The sequence below is a fragment of the Apaloderma vittatum genome, unplaced genomic scaffold, assembly GCF_000703405.1.
Source record: "Apaloderma vittatum isolate BGI_N311 unplaced genomic scaffold, ASM70340v1 scaffold14764, whole genome shotgun sequence".
Classification (NCBI taxonomy): Eukaryota; Metazoa; Chordata; class Aves; order Trogoniformes; family Trogonidae; genus Apaloderma; species Apaloderma vittatum.
The window spans coordinates 42,911-68,692 of record NW_009712298.1 but is presented as its reverse complement, the minus strand read 5'-3'; the positions used below and the strand labels follow the sequence as shown (position 1 = coordinate 68,692).

Here is a 25,782-nt window from a genome sequence, read left to right as displayed (position 1 = left end):
TTGGCAAAGTTGTAGCCTCCAGTTTCTGTGTAATAAACTGATTACTATGAGATTGAATTTACAGACCTCAGACAAGTCTACCATAAACTCATATCCCAAGGTAAAAATAATGCTGAAAGTTCAGACTTTATCTTTGCCAAACTTTACTTTTTATTTTATTTTATTTAAATCTAGACAGGATGCACAAATACTGCATACATTTTCTTAGTTTTTGCACAATGAAATAATATTTTTGAAGTCTCTAATATATAAAATAATAGATAGATCTCTGTAATAAAAATTAAAATTGTAAATGGAATCTTGATAGGGACCAATTTCTCCAGAAATGTAGGAAGATCTGTTATGGTTTCTAATTTATTTAGAAAATAGGCAGTGGGCTCCAGCCCAGACAGGAATTTAAGCCCATAAACAATCTTATTGGACTTGTCTGGGACTATTTACACATGTAGTCTAAGGCAAGCCCAGGCACTCTGCTGAAGTCGACCTTCCAGACTCCTCACACTATCTCTACCTGAGAAGTCTGGTGTCATTAAAATGCTGCACATTTCAGCAAGTATTTGGATATTTTGTAGAAGGATACCGATGCTGTAGAAGTGTTCAGATGGGTCTGAGCAATGAACAGCATCTTTTAGCGCCAACCAAAGAAGACCAAAACATTCTGAAGTTCTTCCAGAACATTTTACACTACATCTTTTGTGCAAGCTGTCCATGGGGTGCTTGGCAGTTTATAACAGCCTTTTTGTTCAAAACTGCTCATTGACCCTGTTGTAAGGTAGTTGCACACACACACACCGTGCTTGCACATAGGTGAGCAGCACGGGCAGTGGGTCCTGTTCCTCTCCAGCTGGTTGGGATTAACATCCTGCGACAGAGAGAAAGAGACTTCACTGCAAGGTTCAAACTAGCAATTTATTTGAACTTCACTCACATGTCCAATACATCACAACTGCGATTTGAAAAGCAACACACAGGATACACTATTATAAAAGTACATGCTTCCTGGAAATGTACTAGTAGAAACTACAAGCATGCTAGATTTCTTAATCACAATCTTAAAGCATGCCAAATAATACACGTGCATTTCTTAATCACTTACCCTTTCTCAGGTAAGGGTTCTCAATCCCAAGGGAAAATACCCTCATCCAATCTCTTGAACAATGGGGAAAGGATCTTCTACAGTCCAGCTGTATTGTTGGAAAAGCTTCTCCAAATTCTATCCAAAATCTTACAGTTTTTATTCTGTAAGGATGGCGTGGTGGGGGCAGGGGTATGCCTGAGGAAATTGGACTGTTCAGAATGTTTATTTTTGGTGGTGTGGTGGAATTTCCCGTTACCTTTTCAAAGGCACCCCCTACTAGTTTTGCTAATTTTTGTTGTCCAGCACACAAATGATTTACCACAGCCAAATTAACATATCTCAAGAACATGGTGGTTGAAATGAGACTCAGGTCAGAATGTTTGTTATTTGGGTTTGGGTTCCAATCAGGTTTCAGTCTTTTGTCTCCTGTTTCATTTTGGGTAACTCAGAGATGGATCATTTTTCGCAACTCGCCATGGGTCATCACGGATAAGGGTCTGTAAAGGCAAGCCAGAGCGGAGCTGAATTAACATTCCCTGCATCTCACCAGTGAAATTCATACTCATGCATGGAAAACGGGTCTCTCTAGTTACTAGCATTGGCCACTCTGTCTGTCCTGGAGCTGGCCTCAGGTCCCAGTTTCCCTAGGTGCTCGCACTGGCACCCTCCAGCCCCTGAGGCTCGTGGTCCTGCTCCAGTTGCTGGCATTCAGCTCTCACGCTGCTGCCCACTAGTCTGGCTTGAAGGGTGCTGGTGGTGTCTCATACAGGCTCTGAACAGAATGTGTGGCCATACAGAAGGTGGATGGCAAGAACGTAAGAGTAATTATTATTAGTAGTAAATAATTAATTACATCATGACATACAAATATTTAGTAAGGCTGTAGGGCTAGCTGTAGCCGTCAGGTGCAGGGCTCAGTCAGACAAGTGTTACCCAAACCAACCCCTTTTATCCCCTTTTGGCTTTATTTTCTCATGCTTGTTCCTCCCCAGTCCACTTTGATCCCTGCCTTTCCCTGCCTTTGATCCTTTCCCTAAATATTCACAGAATCACAGAATGCTGGGGATTGGAAAGGATCTCTGAAAATCATCTAGTCCAACCCCTCTGCTAGAGCAGGATCACCCAAAGCAGATCACACACAAACATGTCCAGCCGCACATTCCCCTTAAAATATCTCATAAGAAGTTGTACAATGTCCTCAAATGCCCATAAATCCCATGTCCCTCTCCACCAGAGCCAGGAGTGAGTGGCCCTGCTGGCTCCCCAGTGGGGTTCACCCAGGAATCATGGTCTGACTGCTCTCCTCCGATGGTCCAAGGGAGTGGGTTGAGGCTCCCCTGGTGCAGACGGAGTGATGGGGATCCCCCACCTGACATTGCCCTCTGATCCCCAGGAAGGTCCCCTTGAGCCCAGACTTTAATCACCAGCAGATGCCCTCCACAGGTCACTTTTGCTTCATCACCTCTTACCATGGGGGCTCATTGTCTAAAACCTCCGGTGGGGTCACATGGCCTCATCTGTGCCCACCGGCAGCATGGTCCTGTCCTTTCCCTCCTCAGCTGGCAAACCACCCACCCCCTGCCCATCCCAGAAAACCTGCAGAAGCTCTTGATACCCAAGAGAAGGAGAAGGAAGAGGAGGACACAGCCTTGTCTTCAATGGTTACATTAGAATTACAACTGGGTCTGCAGAGCAGATTTGTAGCAGGTTGATGGAAATAATTTGTGACAAGAGAATCAAGTGCAGAGAAATAATTTCTATATTGAAAACACCTCTTCCATGTAGGGTCACAGAATGGCTAAATTCTGAAATATTTAACTTAATGCAACTGGCAGCAGCTACTGGAGTGCTTGTCCTCGAGGAACTGCTGACATTTGCAGTGAAGCCACTACAAAACCCAGACAAAATAAAGCCTGGAGCAAACCTAGTCTCAAGGGAAAACCATTACAGAGTGCATTGTACATATTTATAAAACACAAGTGATGCCCAAAACCTTTAGGTCTTGTGTGGCAACCATGTCCTAACAGAAATATTCAACACCTTTAACCAAAGAGTCTTCCCCTTTGGACACTGGCGGGTCAATTAGTTTAGCTTGACAGTGGCCTCAATACCGAGATGCTGGTAACTAATCTTGAGAGTAAGTGAAATCAGGCAGGCGCTTCTGTGAATGAGAGAGCTGGCTCGCTCCCCTCGATGTTTATGTAGGGCTCTGCTTAGCAGGCAGACATCACGCTCCACCGCCTTTTACACTTGGCAGGAGGGGACTCTTCGGAGAGGAACTGGCCTCGCGCAAATGCCAAAGAGGAGGCTCAGTGAGGCCGCTCATCGACCTCTTCCCGCATCAGCCCCTGCTGAGGGAAAAGCCCCCAGTGTGGCTGGTGCCTTGGGCCCTCCTCTAGGCAATTCCTCAAAACATTACACTGTCCAGTGCTGTCCCTGAGGCTGTCTCCTTGTGCATATTCAGATATTTTGGAGCCAGGATATGGGGAGATGTTAAATACTGAGGGAAAACATCTATCGTAGTCTTTGCCCATAGTAAAAAAGTTTGTCAGGATAACATGAAGATTGGGTATAAAACTACAGCTTTTGCTGGTTTATTAGTCATATTCTGGATTCTTTAAAACACCGTCATTATAATCTGTTCCAAAAGATTTCATTTAGCTGAGTTACCTACTTCTTGCTAAATTTCTCTGGCTATGATGAACAGCAGTGAATTGCTGGGGTACTTCTATCCCTCTTCCAGACATGAGCTGCATGGAGCTGCAAACCCATGTCAGGAGGTTGGACCAGAGACCTCCCAAGGCCCCTTCCAGCCTGAGTTATCCCATGCCACTGTGTTTTTACGGATGAAAATGAGAGGAGGTTGATAGGTCCATCTCATTGAGGTTGTCTTGGATGTTGTGTAGATGCACAGGTCAGCCTGCAAGCCGTGTGAAGCAAGTCTGTTTGCATGGGTCATGGCCGCCTCACCGCGTGCATATACCTGTGAGTGCATGTCTGTGCGGTCCTCAGAAGCACTGGACACCTCCCAGTCTCCCACATCTGATTTTGCATGGGTGAAATAGTTATGTTTGGGACAGGAGGAAATATCCTCAAGGAGGAACTATCTCCTTGCTCCAGGCGCAGTCACACGAGAGGGATATGGATGTGGTAGAAAGTCAAACAACAGCTCTGTGCTACCAGGCAACATGGTTAGCAAAGTCTCTGTCTTACATAGAACTCAGCAGGGTCATCATAAACTCAGGGCTGGCAGTGGGTTTCAGCACCGTTGCCCAGGTCCCGCATACGCAGCACCCAAACCTGTGCTCTGCAAACACCAGCAACCTCCAGCCTGCCCCAGCAAACAAGGCTGACTAGAGAAAAGAATATGGAACAGGGTGTGAAACAGGGAGCAGAAGAGGCAAATAAGTTTGCCAATGTCATACGGAGTATCAAGAGCAGAACTGGAAATGAGATGTTGATACCCCAGGTCCTGAAGTCACGTATGTCCCCCCAAAAAGAAAGGAGTTGGACCAGCAGGTATTAACAGAAATCTGGTAATTCAGAGGCATGGATAGAGGGACACCTCCAATTTAAAGGTCATGATTCGGCTCTAGGACCTATAATTTATTTTGCTTGAACTCTGCAAACTAGTTTAAGCAGAGGACAGATAGGATGGGTTTTCCATTTCCCTGAATTGTGCTGTGCTGGAGAGATAAACCTGCAGGGATGAAGCAATAGCATTTATGAGACTGATGGAGAAAAAATGGAAAAGCTCTCAAAAAAACAACCAAACCCCCCCAAACCCAAGTGGTGAAATTTCAGGTGCATAACCCTCTACCATGGCTTAAAAAATAGGCAAAACCTTTCAATGCAGGCTGAGAATAAATTGCTCTAAATTTACATTATATTAATCTCTGAAATTACCTGAAAGGAAAGATGTTTAGTATTTGTGTAACAGAGTCAGGATTCTCGTTACTGATGAGGTCATGACCCCCTGTGGGACAGAGAGCCCAAGTGAGAGAGGCAGTTTGTCACTTTGCTTCATTTTGGAGGTTTGACAACAGTGAACAAGGTAATTGTCACTGTTTCTTCCCTAAGTCAGTCATCTTTTTATTCTGCTATTTTTCTCTGAGGTTTTGCTACTCCGGGAAAGAAGAAAACATTTTGGAAACATGTCACCTACCATTTGTCACTAATACTTGTGCACTTCCACCAAAGCAGCCACCGCAGGTGAAGGAGGCAGGAAGACGCGGTGTCATACTGCAGTGACTGTGACCTGGGCAGGACCTCACCGGCCACCCCAGTGTTCAGGGCACCCAGCTGGAGCGAGGGTGTGGGGGGGGCCAGCCCTCAGGACCACCCTTACCCCAAAATCTTCTCACAGGCCTTCAGCAGAGCTGTAAAAATGTCACAAAACTTCCTTTTTAATATTCCCCAGACGCAAGATCCCATCCCAGCCTGCTGGGGTGCCCAGGGGAAGAGGGAGGCAGGGACCCCCATACATTAAATGTTGGCTTCGCAACAACAACGTACCTAAAGCTGCCACTTACTGCAGTCTCCAGAGTGGCATTCTGAAAAAAAAGTTCAGTATCATCCATTTTGGATCTTAACAGCATTTAACTCTTTTCATGAGGAGTCGCGGGCAGCGATCTTTTCCATTAGCGCTCTCCTTTGCGGCTGTCGCAGAACACACCGCGTGCCACAGCGGGGTGTGCGTCCTGCGAGACAGAATTCCAAATTGTACTGGGTCCACGTCCAGCTTGTTCACCATATGCTTAAAGCTGAAAGCGCTCCAGCATCAGCTACGGCTCAAAAGCAGACACATCATTTGTTTCACATCGAAGCACTCGTGGATATGCTTTTACTTCGGACTAGCAGAGATAAATGACTTGCTGGAAGATACCATTTGTAGGACAGAACATTTATATTGCAGAGACTAAAGATTTTTCTAAGGCTTTATTATTGTTGCAATGAATCAACATTAGCTACTTGATGTAATCTTGGCAGCGTGGCAATACACTTTTCACCGTTTCGAAAAAAAATGCAGCGTAGCTGTTTTATTTCAAAATAACATCATTTCTTTTTGTTTTAAAGGAGGTGCATATGTAGGGCTATTGGATGTCAGATCTCAAAATACATACACAGGATTTTATCTTTGGAAGGTGACTATTACAGATTGGTTCTGCATATTACCATTTTTATTAAAATAGTTAAACATGAAAAAGATGAAAAAGAACCAATCTCAGTGAGGTCTTCGAGCCTGCACACAATTCTACATGCTGGTGTAGTTCTAAGTGCATGACAGTTTATTGCAGCTCTGCTTACAGATACATTTGCAGAGTTAGAGCCCCAAATAATAACTCTCTAATTCTGTATTTTCAAGTGAGGATATTTCTAACTTCACTAATGGGCATCTGTCCCCACGCACCCCCTCAAATCTGCTGGAGAGTATCCATACTATCTGATACAGAGCTAAAAATCTTTTATACTGGTAATACTTGGAAATGGCTTAGTGCTCGAGACAGCGCCTATATTTTCCAGAAATGCGTAGTGATTTAGGAGCACAAGCACAGTTGACAGAAGGGGATCTGAAACTCCAGTACTCGCCAGTATTAACTATGGCGAAGGAGGACTTTTGAAAATGGAAAACTAATGAATGAACCAATGCAATTTCAGAAGCACTTCATGTATGCACACAGGCCCAGATGTGTTCACTTTGGCCCTTCTGATCCTTCTTGCTTTTTCTATAAACTTGATAATATTAAAGAATAAATCTTGCTCTCATCCAGTGCCTTGCTCCCCTCTTTTCCTTGTTGCCAACCCTAACACCTATTACCCAGAAAGATCTCTTTGCACCTCCACATTGCTAACTGCATCCCATTGGCTGAAAAATTCTTGTCTGAATATTACTAAAATTTCCAAAAGTCAACAGGATGATGACATACAGTATGAATGATGCCACCCAAAGCAGAGGAAAAAACGCTGCGGACCTTCCTCATGCAAGATTTGCAGCAGCATCACTGGGATTTTTGCTTCAGCAATAGCTTGTAGAATTTACACCTAAAAAAAATTGCACAGGATATAAAACAAATTTATGACATTAACAAATAATATTTAATATATAGCATTGAATGCATACACATCAATACCAGTGCCGTAACAACAAAACAGAACTCGTAAAATTAGCAGCAGTTTTTGCAAGTACAAAAATACACATTTTTTTTCAGAACATATATAATAGCAAAATTTATCAGGATATATTATACAAACTCAAAGCATTTAGATAATGCATTACTTTTAATATATTATACGATGTTTTAGATGCTGCATAATAAAATTACATGTGTTCTGCTTGCAATAGTACATAACGCCATTTACAGCAATGTTAAGAAACTATTCACAACTTAAACACGAACAGAACAGCCAACGAAGCACAATAAATGAAACACAGAGAGTCGCGAGGTGTTAGTTACAAGCTTCAGCGTTTCTCTTTACTTATTTTTGAGCTTATTTTTCTTCTTCCTTCTGCAGCGTGAAAGAAATAACTACACCTATCGAACACACCTTATTAACATACAGAAAAACAACACGCTTATTCCTCAGAGGACAATGAAGGTTAATACCTATTGGTTTCAGAACAGTAGTATAATACCACAGTTATGGAATCTATGCTGACTTTGCACGCTACATCAAAACCACGAAGGACTGGGACTCACATCTGCAAGGTTCAACACACGAGTGGTCAAGGGGAGAGGCCCAGCAGGCACCCCACTGCCCTGGCAGGCTCATGGAACAAGGTGCTGCTCCTCGTTAGCTCCAGGGACCCTTCCAGATTTTCGGGAGATGTCCGTTTGCTTGCTTTTCAGCAATTAGTATTAGTCTTATAATGTTCTCGCAAAGCTTTAGGTGGGAACATTACTCGGATAGTTTCCTAAAAAAAGAAAACCTGTGAATCTGGGGACTGCTCAATTAAATTTGAACAACCCGGATATTAAACCTAAAATGAACACACATTAACACCAAAGGCATTTGCTTTGTGGTGTTCACTTTAAGTGTCGAGATTCCTCCGCAAAAAAAGCTTTGGTCAGTCTCCTCAAACTTTGGATGGCTGTAATGCCCTTCTAGACCTCCTCTTTGATCTTGGATCATGAAGTCTGTCTCTTCCTGTAACTTTCAGAGGTAATGGCTGAATATCAGGCTTAATCAAATAGCCGTCGACCCCGTCAGTAGGTTTCAGGGGCGCTGGTCCACTGTTGGGCTCCACCAAGCCCCCCACAGCCAAAGCATCAGTAGGTTGTGGAGATGGTGGCACCTTGGTGGGTGTAACCAAACAGTCACCGGCCACTTCAGCAACAGTGTCTTCATGTTTCTTTAGAGATTGAAAAGTGCTATCGAAAGGGGAGGAGGTTTCAGTTGGGGTAAACACAGATTGGTCTGAAAACTGAGAGAAAGCACTGTCCAGAGAGCTCATTGATGACACAGACGGAGATGTCCCAGGAGAAGACAGGCTAGAAGAGCTAAATCCTGAGCACATATTTAATCCCTCTGGCGTTGGAGGAAGGAGGCAATGGGATAAGTCTTTCTTTTCAACATTTTGGTTTGTGTTGTCATTTTTACCAACGTTAATCCCTATAATCAAGCTCTGATTGATAAGCTTTTGCCCTTCCATCTGCAGTGACCGAAGCTGACGGAGATAGTCTTCATCTTCGTGAGACAGGACAACATCACAGCTGGTTTTGCGTGTTGCCTTCTCATGACCATCTCCAACGCGGGCAAAGTTGGGGGCAAGGAGGCCAATTGCAGGCTCTGAGGAGCGCCGGTGTCTCCTCAAGGTTTTGAGAACGCTAGAGGTAGCTGCTGAAGAGAAGCCCAGTGCACTGGAGCAGAGAGACTCATTCTCTGAGTTTTCTTGCAATGAAAACTTATGGTGTACATCAACAGAAATTGCCAACTGTTTCGATCTGGTTTTACTCTGGATTTCATCCACCTCCGTCTGCTCCGAATCACCGTCACTCAGAGTGAAGACAGACTCCCTGCTCCTGTTATCCTGATCGCGATTCTTAATCCAGTCGCTAGAAGAAGAGTCAGCTTCATCGTTCGCCTCGTTTTCCAGGCTGTCGTAGGAAGAGTCATTCAGATGGAGAGATGCAGCATCTGCAAGGACAAACCAAGTGTTAACACATCAGCGACTGAACCATGCTGCTGATAAGCAGCTGCGATTTTTCTCTTTTTTTCTTTTCTGGCAAGTATCCTTTACTTTCAGGACCATTTGCCCTTTAAAGATTCTTCAAGCCAAAATGCCAATAATTTTAGAAAAAAGTACTGTCTAATTGTGAAACGGAAAACCTGAAATGAGTGCTGAGTTGCAGTTCAGTCAAGGAGCAGAATAACGACACAAATAAGGGTTAGGGGCTTTTGTGGCTGCTTTTTTTTTAAGTGGGGAACTTTAGTAGTGGGTAATCCAGCTGTAAACAATAATTTACATACACTATATTGAATCAGTAATTTATTGAATTTTCTTTGCGCTATTGAATATTGAAAGCACTTTTATCCTTTCTTTTCTGCTTTTAGACAAATGAAGAGAATAGGGCATACTTTGTACTTTTATGGTCCTCCAGAAAATATAACATTTTTAAGAGCAACCCTATGAAAAAGTTCTTGTCTCAGTTTAAACAGCCACCTCGTTTCGCAGTGAGCAGTGCACACCTGAGCCCTATTCCATACATGCGATAATTGGAACTACATTAAATCTCTTTTGCTCAGGGCTACGCTAAGCTGACTTATCTCACATTTGCAGGCGACAGAGTTGACGCATGGGCAGTCAGCGTGCCTCAGTGCGTGCCTGGAAACTTGTTCAGCTGCCACAGCCTCTCGTGGGCCTGAGCTCTCAAGCCCAGCATGTCCCAGCACAGCAGTTCCCATGTGCTACCGTGCTTGGGGAGGGGGCAGGCCAGATTTCACCAAATTTCACTGAAGGCAGAGCACGGGGAGTTTGGGAGGGCCACACTGACTCAGACTGGTGTGCTGGAGCAAGTGTCATTGCCACTTTTAATGTAGGACACTTGTGCCAAAATTTATTTTACAGAAATGCTGCTGCTTTAGAAATATTTTAAGGAGAGCCCCAAAACTCCAGTCAACATCGATACTCTCACAGAGTTGGAGTGACAAAGAGTCTTAATGATATTCTGGAATGCTCCATCAACTAGTCCATCAGACATTTTTCAGTTCTGTGATTTTTCTTCTGTGCTAGTAGCAAAACCTGGATGTCCCATTGAAACTCTGGAGGTCTCTCTCTTTTGATAATGACAAATAGATGCTTTCAAGCCTAATATAATGATGTGACAGCTGTATTATAATAAGTCTTGATCACCCACTTCCTGATATTCTGGGAAAACAAGGCAGGGGAAAAAATTCTAGATGTGAGATGAAACCTTCTCTGGACTTTTTCTTCCTTTGTTTTCCCTCCTCCCTTTTTTTTAACATAGTGGCTCAGATGACTGGAGTAGGAGCAAGAGATTCTTTCGGAGAGCATTTTGTGATATGGCCCAGGTCTATGGTAAGTTGAATGAGTGATTATCACCAGTAATTTGGGCAAAGGAAACAGAACAGCAGTGTCTGGGAACACCACATGAAGAGGGAACAGCATTCTTCCACACAATATGCTGATCTTTTGCCTGGCTGAGTTTAGCTGCCCAACAGGATCAAAAACATCGTTTGTATTACCTGAGCTGTTCTCTCTCTTGCATGTCATTAGTATTTCTCCAAAGAGGGAGGTAATTTCTTCTCCAAAAATCCTGCAGCAATTCTCAGTGAGGAACTGTACCAGACTAGATATCTGCAACAGAGCAATGGGACAGAGATGTCTTGTCAGATCTTGCAGTATTCCACTCAGAGCAAGCTCACCATATGGATGAGGAACAGGAGCAAACCGTCCATTGGTGATGTGCCCCTGACAGCCAGGAACTCCTCTCCCAATGTCCTGGGCCTGAGGAAACAGCCAGGCCCAGCTAAAATGACCCAGTATACATCCTTGTATACATTTTTTTCTGTTTCTGCTCTGTCCTGTTCCAAGGTCACCACAACCAGAGATCTTTTTGATGAGAGAAGCACTTTGCTAACACTCTGGGTATTGCTTTATTATCTCCATCTCCTTTTTCCAGGCAGATCATGAGAATGGATCAATGAACAATTTCTGGAGCCCTGATAAGAGGACAAGTCCTGATCTGAAGAGGTACCAACTGTTTTCACATTTGTAACCAACTGCCTGGTTGAACGGGATGAAGGGTGGTTTGGTTTTTTACTACATTGCAGCGTCTCTTACCTTTTTTGCAAATTCACTTTCTACATCAGGAGTGGAGGAGACAGGAGGCCAGAGCAGGCTGGGTGCAATGCAGATAGCCAGATTAAATGCATTCATCTGGTTCTCTTCAGATCGCATTTCTATACCATGCAGTACTCCAAAGATGTACCGTAAGAGAACAACATTAGCTCTGGGAAGTTGCTCTATTAACCTGAAAACATACAGAAATGTATTTCTGCACATAGTGACTGGACAACATAAACCCATTTTCAGTAGATATACACAAGTCAAGGTAATCAAAATAAAGAAACATGGTCCACTAATTAAACCATGGAGTGTGTCAAAGAGGTGTTCTCACTCAGCTGCTTTCCCTCAATGTGCCACATCTCTGAACAGTTTTCTAGGGGTACAGAAAACACTCTAACACGTAATTAAAATGACACTCTCTCAAACTAATGAACCAAGTACACTATGACACAAAACTGTATTTCACCTACGTTGCCTGATAATTCACTGTTCATTTAACCAAACAGTTGTCTCTCCATCACATCTAGTTGCCATAAGTACATATGTATGTAAGCATGAGTGAGGTCAGCTAGTGACCAAAGCTCTGTTTCCCATGACATAAACTTTGCCACTTTCTGGTTTATATCATCTGCAAGGGCGGAGGCTTCCCTTGTCACTGTGCTCCATAAATTCACTCACAATTCCATCCTGGCTTCAAAATGATCACTAAAATTTGAGATGAATGAGAGGGAATATATGAAGAACTGATTTCAGCTACCCTTTCACCCAGGATCCTGAAGCTCCCTGCAGGTCATTCTGGATTTGGTATCAGGCAGAAATCTAGGCCTTGGACAGCATATTTATAAATACTATAAATATTTTTTTTCACGAAAGGACATTTCATTTATTTAGCAGTATCCACCAAAGGCAGAAAAGCAGCACAGAAGAGAGTCAGAAGACTGTTGCATCAGGCAATTGCATAAGTATATACCTAAGTTTGAATGCTCTGTCATATACAAAGGTATTTTTAGCATCTATTTTAAAAAAAAAATTAATTGTAAGTTGAATATTTAGGATTCTGCATTCTGGAATATAAATTTCTAAGAAAAGAATATAGAGAATATAAGAATATAAGTAACTCTACCTTTGGATGCTTTTTATCTTCTCTTCATTATTTCCTTGATCCATCACAGAGACCCACTTATCACAGAGCTGGGATGACAAAATGCTGCCTGGGATGTTGCGAAGAAAATCCTATCAAGAGAAAAGAAGAAGAAACATGTGAACAGCTGTTCTGGAGCATGGGAGGGAGTAGGAATAAGATGCAGATACAAGAAGATATACCAGTGGGACAGCACTTGCTGACAAGCATCGTGATCCACACAGCAACCAAAACGAGCAGCAAGATACGTAAGTATTTTGGATTATGCTTAAAGTTAATATTTTCCTGGTCTTTCTTCACCCTTTCCTGTCAAAATAGAGGTATTTGGATCTGCTATTGATGAATTGAAAAAAATCTGCAATGTGACTGGTTATTCTGATGCTGCATAATGTCTGTCTTTACTTATCATTTAACTTCACCTGTAGCCCCTTTTCCTTAGCTGACAAGCTCCGATATCTCCAGACCATAAGCACGCCAAGGCACCCCTTCCTCCCTTCCCCTATCAAGCCCTTTCGGTAGCGGAACACTTAACTCCAGTCATGGACAGTCTTGCTGTTCCTGCTTCCCAGTACCTCAAGCACTGGCATGAAAACTCTTGCAACTTGGGAAGAAGCCTAAATCCTGGCTTCCCAAACAAGCCAGAGTAAGGGAAGCTATGATACATGAGCAACACATTTGCTCCTGTGTGATAACTCTTCAATGTTATAAATGCGAAGCAATTGCCCCTCACTGAAACCAGGGGATGAGTATTGCACACCAGCCCTCTGCATGGTGCAGCTGTCCTGCTCTAAATGCACATCCTAAATTCACCTGAAGAAAGTAATTGTGTCTCACCGAAGAAAACCTCTCATATGGTAGCAAGAGGAACAGGTTTCTGCAATAAAAACATTCCACTGAAGCAATCCTTGCCTTAGAATGGAAATTACGACTTCTTTTAAGCAAAACCAACACATAAACAGATGCACTGTAGTAAAATGTGAAAATAAATACGCTGATCCTCCTTGTAGCTGAAATTTTACTGAAGGTTTGGGATGTTTTTTGCACAAGGAACACTGTTTTTAACATACAAGTCTGTAAGAACAGATAACAGGGGAAATTAATCCAAATATCTTGGGCAACACTATATACTTGCTAGGGTCTGTAGCATAGGGTATTACTGGTAAGTAAGGAAACAGGTCTGCAAACCTGCCTTTCTAGCGGTTCACTGTCTTTAAGCAGAAATAAAGAAATTAGCTGAGTTGTAGCTGAGACCTCAGGACAGCTGGCAATGAAACAAACTGGCTAGTCCTCTTCTCCATCCCAATTCAGTGTAGCCTCCCCTGGAGATCCTCACAATGTTAATGTGCCAGGCTGTTCTTAATTCAGCCCATCAAACCCTCTTTGGGAAAAGCCCTACTTGCTTGTGCCCGGTACCTGTGCTGCTCTCACCCCAAAAGAGGGAAGGAACGTTCTTCACATACCTTAAACAAAGACGCTGTCACAAATATGGATTCGCAGGCTAGGTCCACTTCAGCGCCTGAATCAAGCTTCTCCTTGAGCTCTTTGCAGGTTTTTGCACTTCCAGAGCGTCTGAAAATACCCTCAGTGGAAGGGCCTTCTTGGTAAAGGAGGGAAAGCATGTCCTAAACAAAATTAAAAAGCAGAGAGGCTTTCTCAGGAGAAATATTTCTCAGAAATATATTTTACCTTTTAGTGCCATTAAAATGTATTTTTGCCACTTTTGCCACAGGTGGAAACCTCTGAGTCCTAAAGCAGCTCACCAATCAAACACAAGTTAAGGCTCACGCTCCAAGCCACACCAAACACCAAAGCTGTGCCCTGGGGCAATGATTTTGGAAAACAACCCTTCAGAAATACCTTGCTGCCAACTGCTGAGCACTAGCATCCCGCATGATCGTCCAGCATCTGTGCAAGATTTAGCCAAGTCATTTAAATATTTAAACACTGTAGTATGGGAAAAGGAGAGTAGTCTACTTAATCCAAAGCTCTGCATCTGACAGTGGCCTCAGTCAGACACCACTGCGTAGGAAGATATGAGAGCCTTGTCAGTGTGTTCAATATTGCCCCTGACCAAACACGAAGACTTCTGTTCTGTGCCTGATGTCTGAAAAAATGAGATTTTATATAAACTGGAAAGGGCTTTGCCTGTTAATATCTATCTGTGCTTCTACAGCAGATCAGAGTCAGATTTTTACACCCTTTGCTTCTCGTAAGCAGTATTGTGCTCTGCAAGCAGCTCCGGGCTGTTAGCAGGACCACTGCAGGGCAAGGCGCTCCCACCTGGGAGGTCACCCAGAGAGGGCTAAAACTTGCCTTGTGGCTCTTCTGAAGCCAATGAAGCTGCAAAGGAGTAAACAAGTAAGTAGCTCACTCCATGAGGTATTTAAAAGAAAAAGGCAAACAAGGAGATTCTTGCCTCACTTTTAAAATAACAGGAGGGTCTTATTTTCTGTTAAATAAGAGAGGAAAACGAGCAGAAAAAGAAATGCTGAAATCAGAGACTTCTCCTGAGGTAATATGCACATGATATTTTCCAGCCGCTTAATTCTCTGCACTCTCCTGTGGGTCGTCTCTCAGACATGCTGCTCACCTCTCCCCAGGCCTGCTGCAAGCGATGTTGAATTTGTCATGTTTGTCTCTTCTGGGGGGGAAATACATGCAGACAGTCGCTGGGATTACACACACGCACACAGTTGTCTGAAGACCAAGTTATCAAAAAAGATGGCAAGAAAACGGACACTGGGGGCGAGTCTGTCATCATTAAACTGAGTTATTGTAACAGTAATGGCTGAGCAGCGGGGCTTGGTGGCCTCCCTTCTGGGCTGTAAGGTAGGTCTTCCTGACACACTGCAGTGCAAATAAGTCTAATGGAAACTATTATTTTTACTTTTCTTCTTTAACGTTTCTTTCTTGGTCTTGCAGAAGCTTGAAGCCAAGCATTTATGTCCGTGCAGACACTTTGGAGGAGCACATTCGTGGCAGTAGGACTCATCAGCATTTCCATTTTCTTTGCAGGGATTTAGACCTCTGCTGTCAAAATGGGCTGAGTCTCACAGCACAGGATCTTAGTGCATGAACAAATGTTTTGAAAACATATTTTGAACAAAATACCAACAAGATAAAACTGGGAAGCCTCTCTTAAAGCAGTAAACCCAGACATAATTACACGGATGAAACTAACAGTGTAAGACAATTCAGTGTGGCAATGACTAAAAGAAAGTCCTTCAGCTGTGAAAACAAGTTTGAAGCTTTGCAACAGAGATATCAAACATGCCTGCAGCAGTCATGCCTGATATTTTCCTTCTGTTACAGGTAAATCATACACAGTCCCTCAGATGCAGTATTCTATTCTCCAGAGACACTGCATGAAATTAAAAGTAAGTTATATTCTCTGGCATAAACACAGCATTTAAGATTCAAAGCACAAAGTCTACCCAGCTGTGACTCTGTGCTTAGTAACTTTGTTTTCTTCCAGCTAAAAATTTACTAATATTTATGTTTTGGAGAAATTTCTGAAATGCAGCACTGGCGCACCTCTCAATCCAAGAGCATAAGGGACCAGGTTCTTACACAGTCCATCTCTGGAGAGCTTATTTAAATGACCTAAGTAATAAAAATGCATGCTTCTCCCTCAAAAAAAAATAACAGCCTCACACTACTGAAGACCTGAAAAGTCCTGGTATGATTCACTATTCAGGCAGTGATAATCAAGCATATGCTTAGAAGACAAACCACCTCTTCCTGTAAACTGGTATAACCCCGCAGATTTCAGTGGAATTCTGGCAAGTTCTCTCAGTCAGAAGTCAGGCTGTTAGGATGAGGGGCCCAATCCTGTGGGGCTCACTCCCATTCCCTAAATATCTCAAGTGCTGCGTTGACAACATGCCTGCCTTAACTGTGCCTGGGACTGGGCTCTAGGACAACCTCTTTTATGTTCCTGGACTGGTTTTGAGAGCACCCACAGCACTAGCGTTCCCTGGAGACAGGATGAAAAGATGGTTCTGCAGCCTTCTCCTTCCCACCTACTTTTGAAGTGGTGCTGTCAGATCAACAGGAAGACCCAGAGCACCTGCCTGTTCTGGGATGCCTTCGGGAAAGGCTCTGAAACTGTCTATTTATGGGGAGGTAGCATTTGCGTGCATGCACGGGCTGCCTCTATGGGACAGCAGATGCCACCTTTACGGAATTGGGGATTTTAGCGAGATCTTGAGAGTAGTTTAAAAAGTGTATGTGAATGCAGCATTTATTTACACCGCATAAGTGAGGATTTGGGAATCAGCCTTATAGCATGGGCTCTAAAGAAGAAATAGCCCGGAGCAACAAACTGATCACATACATTTCTCACGCGGTCTGTTATTAACCAGGCCTGACCACAGCATATGTTAAAAACCAAAGTTCTTGCTGAGAACCACAAATGAGGTTGCTTTCTGGTTTCACTGCTCAGGTGATTTCAGTGTTCCATTTACAAAGTGTCCCCATGTTCTCACTGAATACACAAAGATATTCCATTGCTGCAAGAGCCAACTCTGAGCCTGGGACTCACCAAGAGGGGTTTGGGCAGGTTGTCATCCTCGCAGATGGTTGTTAACAAGAGGCCAAAGAGCTTCCCGGGAGTAGCAGATGTTGAGGAGAGGGGTGCGTTGTCCAAGTGACTGCCTGGGCCACGCCAAAAAGCCCAATTTATGATAGACCTTTTCCTTTTAAATGACTTTTGGCTTAAGTCTGGGAAAAGAGAAAGGTGTTTATTAGAAAAAATGCATTTCAATTCTAATTCCAGTATTTGTTTTGCGGTGGTTGCTATGGTTTCAAAGGGAAAAATGTCATGAACTCAACTGACTCCTTGGCACCCGGCTCAGCCTAATGCACCATGCTCGTACCTGTGCGTGTGTGGAGAACGTGCTGCCCTACCCACGCTCTTACCAGGGTCACCAGGATCTGCTCTGCACCGCTGGACCACAGCATTAGCACTCATCGCTAAGTGTGGGGTGACAAACCTCAGCCCGTTGACTTCACGTGGAGCTGGACTGTGCTAAATAACTCATTTCCCACCCACAGGTGCAAAACCACAGACCTTCTCCGGAAAAAAAAAAATACATAAACACCACTGCCCTCACCTTGGCTTGTTGTCCATAGTTCCATCCTAGGTCCCCTGGCAATGGAGGGAGAGTACCTGCTCTCCCCACAAGTAACACCAGAGAATAAACTAATGGGGTGAGATGTTTTCAGAGCAGAAAAAGTCACTGCCTGGACTCTCATCTCCACAAAGCAAGCGTATCATTAGTGTCCCCGCTTCAACCATTTGCTGACCACAGCTCAGGAACGGTGCCTGCCCTTTAATCAAAGCTTTCCAGATGGCATTTCAGCATGCTGCTAGGACACTTATAGGCTCCATTTGTCTTCATTTATTCTACCATATTTCATGAGATATGTAAAGAGCACCAGTAATTGAAGCTCTTATTTGCAGCATATAGAGAAGGAAATACTGGTATTGGGATACAAAAAGGTGTGTTTTTTTCATAAGACCTTTCTCAACATCAGCCAGTGTAACATGTTCTTAACAGCATGGGCTACTGCTAAGGGTGGGTTGAGACTGTTTATGGTGAAAGTGCTAACTGGGAAAAACTTGTTCTGATATGTTTTTAATTTTCTAGATGTTTTCAAAATCAGTGAGCTTTGATTCAGTTGCTCACCCACTATATGCACCTTCCCATTAGCTGGTTCTTTCACCTGGTCAAACATTTTGCTTTCTGCTGTTGTGGAGGGCAGAGAGTAGAAGCAGAAGTCAGAATTGTGGTATAATACCAAATGTTTCTCTCCTCTACTTTGCTACACTTGTTCTTTAGGCCAAATATTGATTTTCATTATACGTCATTTCATTCTAGGAGATCATGCTCCCTTTGGGAATGGGTGGAAGTCTTTTCATCACAGGATGAAAAGTTAGTTTAACTCAAAATGTGAACATATGAATGTGAAAGACTGATGAAAAAGTATTTTCACAAAAAGTAATAAAGAGGATATACATTTTAAGCAGTCCAAAGCTTCATGAAATATAAGCTTGGCAGTGGCTAAGGCTTTACTAGACACATCATGTTTCTGGAGAACATAACTCACCTATAACTTTCAAAATTCTGGGTGTTTTTCTTTCAGATGAGCTGGATATTAGCACATGAATATGGTTTGCTTCGCTTGTTCTATTCACACAATGGCAAATACATACTGTTTTGTTGGGTTTTTTTCCTGGCAACCCTGTAGATCTCAGTGGAAGTAAAAATTCAGAAGGGGTGCTATTTTGGAGAACAAGGAATAGTAGAAGTGAAAAAAAAATGGGTCTCAAAACTAGGAACTTTTCTTAGCCTCTCACTGTTTGCTCCACTCCTAGCCACGCCTCAAACTGTGATTAACTGGGACAGGAAGGAAATCTTAATCAACAGCTGATGTACGGCAACAAAGTGCCATGTCACTTACAAAACTAACAGTCACTGAACAACAGGAAAACTCATCCTTTTCATATTCCCTTTTCTAAGCAGGTTGAACCCTCTTAAGGTAAAGAGCAGATGAGAAGGGGAGGTTTTACAGCCTCTTTTCTTGAACCTGTGCAAAGTTACAACACAAGGAGAAGCCCAGCCTCCTCTCAGCCAAAAGAGATGCCAATTATTGCTCTGCAGAAGTACTTCCACAAAAAAATATCAAGGCCTTGCTCCGATGGATTATTCTAGGCCAGAATCAGAAAAAAACCAGCATTTCTTTGGTTGCAGATCTTGCTCATAGCAGTCATCTATTCTGCTCATATTTTACACACAGGGAGTTTCTATGCATAGGTCGTGTCCCAGTCATACAGGTGGCATTTCCTCTTCTTGCAAACCAATGAGAACAATACTTTTTAGACATGTGCTCAGGAGCATTACTTGACAGCTATGTTTAACTGGTAGGTGACCATTCCTGTTACGTGCTGAAAGGCTGCAGGAGAGGCAACGGAAACACTCCAGTTCTTCTACACAGTAAATTCTTCTGTGCTTTTTTTAACCATCCTGCTGGGACAGCTGATGCAACCACACCACCTCAGTTGGTGTCCACGTAGCTACTTGTTTGATGTGACAGCCAGTTGTCAGTCATGTCTGCCTGTCAACACCGACAACACTGCCCAACCACGGTTCGTGTTGGGACAACTGGGCAGCTCCCCCTTGCTGCCTCCAGACGGGAGAGCGTGTCCAGAGCAGCAGTACTGGTGCAGGGAAGAGCTGGGAGGGTGGCTGGCACAGCACGTGCGGCAGTGAAATTGGGGGTTACAGACTCTGCTGCCTGTAAATGTGCCCCGGATGCGGTGGTGTGTGCTCAGTGGTTACCTAACAACAACGCACATGTTGGCTTGCTGGTCTGAAGATGAGCCCAAAGCCAGATCACAGCCTTGGCTTGTGTGAGGTTACCCTTTGCTGTTTTCCAAAACTGAAATAGGTGAGAAGGAGTTGGGAAGAGCACAACAACTGGCACTGTATGCCAGGTAAGGTGGTGTGCAAGCAGCCAGACCTATACATCACTTTAAAAGTTTTGCCAGATGAAAGCAGGAAACCTGAATGGACTAAAAGCCTCTTTCTCCCAACTAGTGCAGTCCCTGTGCATGACTTGCCCCAGGCTTCTGCTGCCCCTAAGCCAGCTTCGCCCCCCTCCCACAGCTCGCACAGCACCGCTGACAACACATCTGCATTAGAACTTTATAGGCCTGATTTGCATTTCTATTTTCTCTTGCCAGTCAATGTCAGCTGCCAAGCGGGGCCTGTAAACCTAATTACACCCCTTTGCTAGATTGCTTCATTCTTAAAATATGCCATGAAGTAATATCTGATACAAATTACTGGAAACGGGGGGGATAAAGGCATGTGGAAAGGAAATTAATTTATATAAAATGCAATCAATTTCCAGAATAATTTGTGATAGATACTGGTACAGCCTCGCTATATTTAATTTCTAAAAACATTACAAATGGATTCTCCCATATATTGTGGGAGGTCGTAGGTATTGGGAAGTGCACAGGATGACAGCGTGTATGTTATTATTATACGGTCATTAATGGCGAAATAGGGCAGAGTTCCTAACAGCTGAGTATGCCAGTGTATTAAGCACAATAAAAACACACCATGGGATGTATCCTCGCCCGACAGAGTTTTTAGTCTAATGCTCCATTCTCTATGCCCTTGTTTGTTTTATTCATAGGCAGTGAGCAGTCATTGTGTCGTTGACAACAGAGAGCAAAACAGAGAGCAGGTGCTCATATTTTTGCAGCATCAGGGCCAAAGGCAGAAGAAAATATTACTGGAAAAGAACTGAAATAAAGAAGTCGTATTCCCTCACTTCATCTAGGGACTCAGGTACATGCCCAGGCTTTGCCACGCGAGGGTCCCAGTGAGGCAGGCGTGGAGTCCTAAGTGCTTCCTTGAGATAAAGGATGCTGCCAAACGTTGCACGGGAATTCTGTGCTGAAGTCAAGCTTTGACTCCTGCACCATAAAACCACTCCGCCTTGCTACGGGGCACCGCAAGGGCTGCAGAGAGAAGCTTGGCTAATAGACTTACAAAAAATTGCAGGGGAGAGATCCTGTCTTTCTTTTGCTGATTTTAGAACAACCATTTGACAGGCAGCTTGTCAAAACATATCTTGCAAAGATGACACGTATACAAGGGCACACTCAAATCAGGGAGAGACGCATCGCAAAATCCCCGGTGCAACTGGAAGGTACACCTGCACCCTGCTCTTCGCTTTCTACCACCCCCTTTCCCGCCCCATCCTGGTGGGTTTGCTTTCTCTAGCAGAGCCAAGGAGGTGGCCGGGCTGTGGGTGACCAATGCTGAGGGCGACCGGGGCGACGTACCGTTCAGCTGCTGGCACACGGCCAGGCGGCTTGGCTTCAGCACAAACTGGCACTGCAGCTCCTGGGGCAGCTGCTCTGTCAAGAAGGACCCCTGAAGCTGCCGGGGGCAGGCACAGTGCTTTGATCCGTGGGGCATCGCGTCACGAATGTGGCTCATTTTAATTCCAAAGGGATACTCATGCCCTGTTCAAAGAGAAATCATAATAATCTGTGTTGGATTGACTGGAGACTTGCAAAACTCCCATCCGCCTTGGAGAAAAAACAGATTTTGTATGCTGGCCTGCAGCACTTTCTCTCTCAGTGATCTCAGAATTGACGCTTTTCTGTGTATTTACACTGGCATAAACCATAGACTGGCAGATACGGAATTACTGAGCTCAGTGCACTTAAACAGACATAAAAGCAATATCAGACCTATTACGGCTGTATCATGTAAAAGCCCATCAGAAAAATTACAAGTGACTATTTCTGAATTGTGTTCTGTTCCTTCTATTGCTTTACTTGCAACACCATAAGTTGTTGCTCATACAGTTCTAGCAAGAAATTAGGTTTTTGCTGAGCATGCAAAACCGAAAAATTCGTGCGAGAGTTCTTCCCTCCCTCTCCACACAACAGCCATCAACTCAGTCAAACGAACACAATTACGGTTCCTGTCTGAGGCTGAAACAGGAAGGAAACATTAATCACTGGGCTAATGCAAATGAGCTATGCTCGGCATTAACCAGCATCTTTGGGGACTACACAGAGGCAATTCATTTCTGGAGGAGCTTTCAAAAATGTCACCAAAAAGATATTTTTTGGACTTGTCTAAGATCTAGAAGTTAAAATATATTACACAGGGGTTCAGTGCTAAGAGGTTTTACTAAACTTGCACTTAGACTTGAACACTGATAGAGGAAGAGACTTTATTTGAGATTATAGGTAGCGTGAAGCTGAAGCACAGCTGAACTCTGCTTCTGATGTCTGCCTATGATAAAAACTGATCTTAACTGATAACCCTTCACATAAATATCAAGAACAACACCAGTTTAATAACAGATTCTTCTTTTCCAAAGGTTGTGAATTCCACTGAATTTGCAGTGAGAGAGTCAGTCAGTTGGAAAGGCTTTTCTGATTTTTGTATTCTCTGTTTCTATATTTAAAACCATGGCTGTGATTTTATCCGAGGAAGCTACACGTAACAGTCAGAAAGACAAAATCTGTTATGTTTCAAAGACAAAACAGTTTGCACTGTCTATAAGGTGCACGTGTTGGATATTTTATAAATATTACTGTTTTCTGACTCCAGTAAAGCATTTGCAGCTAAGGCTGCTTTAAGAAGGAATGTTAAGATTTACTGGGGTTAGATTTGCAAGAGGAAAACAGAAAAATCCACCCATTTTTCTTGTTCTAATCATCCGTGAACTCTTATATAGCACAAGTAATGCTGGGCTTCAGGGAAAGGTTTTTAATAACAGGAAGGGATTTGTTCTTAGTGAATCATGGGCAAAAATCAAATCACTCCATCCAATCAGTTCTGAGCTTTGGGTTTATTCCTGGAGAAAAAATGTTTCGAAAAGCATTTTACAAAGTGAGTAAGCAATAATTTGCTCCTAATCAGAGGGGAGCTGTCAGCCAGTAAGAGAAATACAGGACTGAAAAGAACCTCTTGAATCAGTTAACTTGAGTTGTGGAAGAACAGTACATTTCTCAAAACTCTGCTGAGTTTTGCTGAGGAGGGGAGTAAAGAAGTGTAGGAAGAAATGTGGTAAAGTTGGGCCCCACCCGGGAGAGGAGGTGAGTTCAGAGCCTGACTCTGGAGACAGACCAAGGCTCATGCAGCAAATTGGGGCAGAAATAAATGAACTTTTTCAACCTCTTAGTGACATAAGCAGACAGTTGCCTCTCACCATCTGACCAGCTCCCCAAACAGGCAAACTTGCGTGACAGGGAAGTAAAAGAAAAAATGGGAAAAGCAAAACAAAAGAGGAAATTGCACTTCAGCCTTCTTTGTATTTCTTGCCTCCTTCAGCACTAAAAACTGAGAGAATGTTGAAAAACAAAACCATGTCAGGAACTTACCAATAAGAGGGTAAGGAGCATCTTCTCTTCCTGAAATCACCCACAGCTTATAGTCTTTTTCAGAGCCCTTTAAAATGAAAATTAAGAATAAGTTTGCCAGCCATTAAGAGGAATTCATGTTAGGTTTCTCACAATGTAAGAATAACCTGCACCTGGCCAGCTGAGTCAAAGGAACCCCCTTGACTTTTGCAGTGCCCAAATTTGCCAGCAGCAAAGCTTCTGAACTGTGTCTGTCACATGCAATGTGGTTTATGTGACCAGGGTCCAGCTCTGAGCTGTGAGAGGAGCTGGAGCCTGTAATTCCTGAAGGAAAAGGGGGAGATTTGCCCCAGTTCTTTCATTGCTTCTGGAAGCAGAAGGATGGAGGTCACAGTCTGCTAGGACACGGGACAGTTTTTGAGGCCAGACTAACACGTGAGCCACACCAGCCGCCCATGCCCCAGGGCTGAGTCAGTCCCTGGCCCCTGTGCCTCCCCGCTCCTGGGAGGCTGGAAATGAGGCACGGAGGGGACCTCTGGTGTGGGGTGTTGCTTCTGTCACCGAGCTCCTCCATGTCCCACCTCTCCCCACCAGTGCTGAGCAGCACCCAGCCCTGAGGAGAGGCAGATCTGATCCCCTAGAAGGATTACAGATAAGCAGCATGAACAGGAGGCTCGCAGCAGAGCACGTGGCAGACAGCAGGCATTTCGTGCGAGCTACGGTGACCCTTCAGCTCTGTTCTAAGTCTCGGGGTAATCACATCCTCCAGGGTGTTTGATGGCATAGAGGCACCCCCAACTTCATACCTGAGACCTGCTCCACCACCTCCTCCCAACTCCTCTACATCCCTTGCAAGCGGGATGAGCTCAGGCTCGCCAGCCAACAGCCCCCTGTGCCCTGCGCTGGAGAGCAGGGCATGAGCACCTTCGCTTGAGACCTGAGCCTGTGCTGGTGATGCCGAGGCAAGGATGGCACTCAGGGGGCTCCTGGAGCTCACTTCTGCCCCAAAATCTCATTGTAGGGCTGCCGTCAACCCTCTTGTGTAGCCTTTTTATGTGGAAGGGCTTGGGAGCACTGGATGGTGCTTTAAGACTGCTGAGCCCCGTTTCAAAATTCACAGTGGAGAGGATAAATCTACATCAAAGAAGACAATTTCCAGAGGACTGGAGAATGTGAACATCTTTGGGGAAAGCTGCGTAAAACTGCTGATTTGAAAGCAAATTCTAAATATTGCCTTTAGCATAAATATACAAGTCAATGTTGGAGTTTAACTGAAGGAGAGTAGCACATTATTTCAGATATGACGGTGACACAATAGAAATCAAAAGAAAGACATTTAATATAAACCACTGGAAGGACAAAAGGTAATAGCAACTGGATAAATACATTGTATGAAAAGAGATCTGTTATACCTTAAATCCCTTTTCAGTGACACTGCTAAATCAGGACAACTGAAATCTAAAAGCTTTCTGGCTACAAAAGGTGATAAATACCTCACAACAGTATTTGTTTAGCTCTAAAATTAAATCCTACTTCCTTTTAAACAGATTTGACACTATCCTGCATTGTCTGGACCTTCACCCAGTGTCCCCAAAGCTCTTGAGACACTTCCTACTTGCTGCATGCACCCAGTGCAATGCTGATGGACCCAATAAAGCCTTCACAGTTTGCTCTCTGACTGACAGAGCTTTCTGGCCCATATTAGCATTGCTGTTAAGTTAGCTAGCAGGGGGCAGAAGGAAAATAAATAGGCTTTGGAGACATCTCTGATGCCTCAGGGCAAGCAGCCAGGAGCAAATAAATACAGCTATGGAGCACAAGAAAGGGTATTTACTTTTCCTTTTAAATACAGATATGAAAGGGTTCGTTGCTGTGAAGGGGAAGCAAGGGAAGGGGAAGAGCCAGTAAGAACAGTTTCAGGAGGGAGACTGCTCCGCTCTCGATTGCAAATGTCCTTTATGGGCTTTATGAGACCATTTGTCAGTATAAATGTGACCGTCCCAGAAAAAACAGCAAGTGTACTTACAGAGCTGGGAAACCCAAGGCCCTTCTTTCTGCCCCACTTGATAATTTGGAACAGATGATCAATGCCATTTTGCACGAACTAGTTGTCATTTTACCAGAGAAACCACAGAGGGGAAAACCCTGATGTGTTAAACCAGAGTGAACTCAGCCAAAGTAATAGCCCCATTAATCACACAAGATGTGAAATGTAGTTTCTATAATTGCCATTGAAAAGTCATAGAGCTCCTTTCAAGTGGTTCTCTCTGGACATAAATAAAAAACCTCAAGGCAGCGCATAAGGAAAAGATTCCTCACAGTCAGAACAATACTGCGATGGGGTTGGGTGT

At 43.8% G+C, this 25,782-nt stretch overlaps 1 protein-coding gene across 1 annotated transcript in view; it reads right to left on the bottom strand.

Moving 5' to 3' along the window:
• Positions 1-8,153: 8,153 nt before the first annotated feature.
• The window catches only part of ARHGAP20 (Rho GTPase activating protein 20), a 50,042-nt gene continuing 32,413 nt past the window's right edge, over positions 8,154-25,782 (bottom strand). Inside the window, exons 7-14 of the mRNA XM_009867931.1 lie at positions 23,453-23,519; positions 21,392-21,574; positions 17,072-17,250; positions 13,989-14,150; positions 12,511-12,620; positions 11,382-11,571; positions 10,784-10,895; positions 8,154-9,214 (exon numbers count right to left, since the gene is read on the bottom strand). Coding sequence (XP_009866233.1) covers positions 8,154-9,214; positions 10,784-10,895; positions 11,382-11,571; positions 12,511-12,620; positions 13,989-14,150; positions 17,072-17,250; positions 21,392-21,574; positions 23,453-23,519 — 2,064 coding nt within the window. The remainder of the gene's footprint in view (positions 9,215-10,783; positions 10,896-11,381; positions 11,572-12,510; positions 12,621-13,988; positions 14,151-17,071; positions 17,251-21,391; positions 21,575-23,452; positions 23,520-25,782) is intronic.